This window comes from Lolium perenne, chromosome 2 (genome assembly GCF_019359855.2).
Source record: "Lolium perenne isolate Kyuss_39 chromosome 2, Kyuss_2.0, whole genome shotgun sequence".
Taxonomy (NCBI): domain Eukaryota; kingdom Viridiplantae; phylum Streptophyta; class Magnoliopsida; order Poales; family Poaceae; genus Lolium; species Lolium perenne.
In genome coordinates, this window is record NC_067245.2 from 17,687,272 (window position 1) to 17,691,476 (window position 4,205).

Genomic DNA, 4,205 nt, shown 5'->3' on the forward strand with positions numbered 1-4,205 from the left:
ATCTTCTTGTGGTGAAAGATGCTTACCCAGAAACAGTCTGGCCGGGCCAGGAGCTTGGCCATTTCGTTCAACTGCAGCGTAGCGAGACCAGCCCAGGCCTCATTTCCCTTTCCGGCCAACCAGGGCGAAACGCAGGCGCCACGAAACCTCGAAAGAGCAGTGGCTACGAAACCACGAGGCGCCACAATCACAGCCGTCCGTCCAGCGATCGAGAGCCGAGAGGCGGCGGCGGCCGCAGATAAACCCTAGCCCCGCCCGTGCCCGCCTATATAAAGAGGGGCGACGGAACCATCCCTCATCCTCCTCCACTCCACCCCCGCCCGCCGCCGCTGCTGCTTCGACCTCTTCGTCCTCTCGGGAGCTCAAGCGAGGTAACCCATCCTCGCCGTCCCGATTCTGGTTTCGTTTGTGTGCCTTCTCCTCGTCTGTAGATGGATAGATCGAGCGCGTGTATCTGGTAGATCTGCTTTGTTTGGTATCTGAGCTTTGTCGTATGAACTGGTTATCTAGATCGACTAGTTTTGCTTGCTCTGCTTGGTTGGATTTCGAGCCTATCGCTTGGATTTGTTCAACCGGTAGCTTAGCCTCTCAGATTTCCACGGTTTCACCGTGGTTTTCGTTGTTAATTGGTACCATGGTGCCGATCTTATATCTTAGCGGTCGTCATGGGTAGATCTATTCATATATGCCTCGATTCACGGTTAAACATCTTATTAAAATTGAATTAAACATGCCTCACCAGTTTATGGTTTATCCTTGTCAGATCTGTTAAATAATTCTGCTGTAACTGGTAATCGTAGTAGAGTTTTTCTTATTCATGTTGTTAAATTAGAGCTTGCTATCTGCAAGTTGGTTCCTCCTAGTTTAGAGTTCGTTGCTGTACTGTTTGCGTGGTAGCAATTTGGAGATGCAATGAGTGCCCATTGTCTAATGGTAAAGACTGAAGGCCTCCATGCGGGGCCTTCTGATATAGGTTCGATTCCTATTGGGTGCGTCTGTTGACGTTCCTTGCATCTCCACTTTGCTCTGATCCTGAATTACCTTGTTGAGTATTTGCCTTGCCTGCTAATCTTGTTTACTCGGATTAGATCAGCTTGGCTACATGACATGGTATTCTGGACATAGGGTTATCCTAATACTGTTAGCACCCACCTGTATATCCATGTTTTAGTTGTGATTCTGTTTTTCACATGTTTTTACTAGCACTGCTTACATACTTGACATGTTGTTCTACTTTTCTCACATCAGTTGTGTTCTGCCTTTACCTGTTGAGTCAATTGTTGACCGACAGATGTTCTGTTCGCTTTTATTGATGTTCAATTGTGTTCTGTACTAATTTTTGATTGTTTATGCAGTTAGTTAACTGCTCCAGCAGCCATGGGGAAGGAGAAGATTCACATCAGCATTGTGGTCATTGGACATGTCGACTCCGGCAAGTCCACGACCACTGGTCACCTGATCTACAAGCTTGGAGGCATTGACAAGCGTGTGATCGAGAGGTTCGAGAAGGAAGCTGCTGAGATGAACAAGAGGTCCTTCAAGTACGCATGGGTGCTTGACAAGCTCAAGGCCGAGCGTGAGAGGGGTATCACCATCGATATTGCCCTGTGGAAGTTTGAGACCACCAAGTACTCCTGCACCGTCATTGATGCTCCTGGTCACCGTGACTTCATCAAGAACATGATCACTGGTACCTCCCAGGCTGATTGTGCTGTGCTTATCATTGACTCCACCACTGGTGGTTTTGAGGCTGGTATCTCCAAGGATGGCCAGACCCGTGAGCACGCTCTCCTTGCTTTCACCCTTGGAGTGAAGCAGATGATCTGCTGCTGCAACAAGGTATACTTTGTTTGTTCAACCTGTGTTTGTCCCTCAAGCTACGTGATGCCACCTGTGTTATACTAGTCTTTAACTTTGTTCAAACTTGCTGCATGATCTTGATGCTATTTATTAAGTAGTCCCTGAATTGTTTTCTTTTGCCTCATGATGTTGATGCTTGTTTCTAGTGAACATGATCTGTATGTAGTGTTTCACATTTCATTACTGTTACACATTGTTTGGCTGTTAAGTCTGTTGTTCACTGAGATGTCCTACTCTGAATAGACTAGACTGTCTGTTTTCAGTTGTCTTGTAAGATTGCAGGAATATGCCAGTTCTACTTCTATTACAATCCATGCAGTTGTTCTTTTAGTTTGTTCTGCTAATTAATTCCTTCTATTGTAACAAATACGTCTTTTACATTTGTTCTAATTGTTCTGCTGTTCTTTTTTTCACAAGCATGTGCTGCCTGTTCGTTTCTATTTATTTCGTTCTTATACATGCCTTAAGTAGTAAGCAGCACTATCTTTGAAACTAATGTGCTTGTTCTGTTCTTTGTAGATGGATGCCACCACCCCCAAGTACTCCAAGGGCCGTTACGAGGAAATCGTGAAGGAAGTCTCCTCATACCTGAAGAAGGTCGGCTACAACCCTGACAAGGTCCCATTTGTCCCCATCTCTGGGTTTGAGGGTGACAACATGATTGAGAGGTCCACCAACCTTGACTGGTACAAGGGCCCCACCCTCCTTGAGGCTCTTGACCAGATCAATGAGCCCAAGAGGCCCTCGGACAAGCCCCTGCGTCTTCCCCTCCAGGACGTTTACAAGATTGGTGGCATTGGAACTGTGCCGGTGGGGCGTGTTGAGACAGGTGTGATCAAGCCTGGCCAGCTCGTCACCTTTGGCCCAACTGGGCTGACCACTGAGGTCAAGTCTGTGGAGATGCACCACGAGTCTATGCTTGAGGCTGGGCCAGGTGACAATGTTGGCTTCAACGTCAAGAATGTTGCTGTGAAGGATATCAAGCGTGGGTACGTGGCCTCCAATGCCAAGGACGACCCCGCCAAGGAGGCTGCCAGCTTCGTTGCCCAGGTCATCATCATGAACCACCCTGGTCAGATCGGCAACGGCTACGCCCCAGTGCTGGACTGCCACACCTCCCACATCGCCGTCAAGTTCTCTGAGATCCAGACCAAGGTTGACAGGCGATCTGGTAAGGAGATTGAGGCCTTCCCCAAGTTCCTCAAGAACGGTGATGCTGGTTTCGTGAAGATGATTCCCACCAAGCCCATGGTGGTGGAGACCTTCGCGCAGTACCCTCCTCTTGGTCGCTTTGCTGTGCGTGACATGAGGCAGACTGTTGCTGTTGGTGTGATCAAGAGCGTGGAGAAGAAGGACCCCACTGGAGCCAAGGTGACCAAGGCTGCTGCCAAGAAGAAATGAGAAGATCCCTGGTGGTTGTCCACTGCCACACCTGTGGTTGTGGCGGTATGTGGTGATGGTAGTCTTGTTAGCTGAGTTGAAAACTGTTTTGGTTATGTCTGTTGAGCAGCCTTCGTGCTGTTATCATTCTATCTTTCGTTTGTGTTGGTGGAACAATATCATGCTATGTTCGATTAAAGTTGCTACCCCTTTATATACTCCGCAGTTTTGAGTCTTATTATTTGCATTAGTTTGCTGTTCTGTTCTTATATTTAGCCTTGCATTTAGGGTAGTAGCTTGGTAGCTTATCTCAACTGGCTGGCAACTTTGCATCTTATCTCGGAAGTTTCAGTTGCCCAGTATTTAACTTAAGTTGGCAACTTTCTACTGCAACTTAGGATATGTATGCATTGCATTTTCGATAGTAACTAGCCACTTATCTCTAGCTTTCATCTTAAATCTTGACCTGCCATAAACTACTCTCCACCTTCAAATATCTATCCGTAGTTGCAGTTCACCAGTAACTTGCTAGTTATGAACTTGGCATCTTAAATCTTAGTTGCAGTAGCCAGTACTCTGCTATATGTTTTCTGTGCTGATAGATTATTGTTTAAAGTAGCTTGTTTTCCTGCTGAAACGTACTTTCGTATGATTCATTGTGCAAGAACTGATTTTTTCTTTTGTCTGCAAAAATCTACACAACTTTACTCGTTTGTAATGTTGAACTGTTATACTGTGTGTTGAACTCGTTTGCCACTTATCATTCTGGATGTAGCCTGCCATGTCAACGCAACAACAGGCATGCTAAGCTTCCAAATCTCCTATCTGTGTAAAGCATGCCAAATTCGTACACGAGCTTATTTGCATCACATCTTTCAGAAACATTTGTGTTGTTTCCAGTAGTAACTGCAGTATGTTATTCCTCTCTCATGCATACCTCTATGAGCCAAAATGATTTCATGTCT

At 46.2% G+C, this 4,205-nt stretch overlaps 1 protein-coding gene across 1 annotated transcript; it reads left to right on the forward strand.

Moving 5' to 3' along the window:
* The first annotated feature begins 230 nt into the window (after positions 1-230).
* Positions 231-3,478, forward strand: LOC127331343 (elongation factor 1-alpha). The gene is made up of 3 exons (XM_051357460.2): positions 231-371; positions 1,356-1,839; positions 2,380-3,478. The coding sequence occupies exons 2-3, from the start codon at positions 1,378-1,380 to the stop codon at positions 3,259-3,261; spliced, it is 1,344 nt and encodes a 447-aa protein (XP_051213420.1). The 5' UTR covers positions 231-371; positions 1,356-1,377; the 3' UTR covers positions 3,262-3,478.
* Positions 3,479-4,205: the final 727 nt, after the last annotated feature.

What these genes read in the sequence shown, in the direction of transcription:
- LOC127331343 (XM_051357460.2), top strand. Translation starts at nt 1,378, where the DNA reads ATGGGGAAGGAGAAGATTCACATCAGCATTGTGGTCATTGGACATGTC. An exon ending in TGATCTGCTGCTGCAACAAG is followed by an intron (nt 1,840 to 2,379) that starts GTATACTTTGTT and finishes TGTTCTTTGTAG; the next exon opens with ATGGATGCCACCACCCCCAA.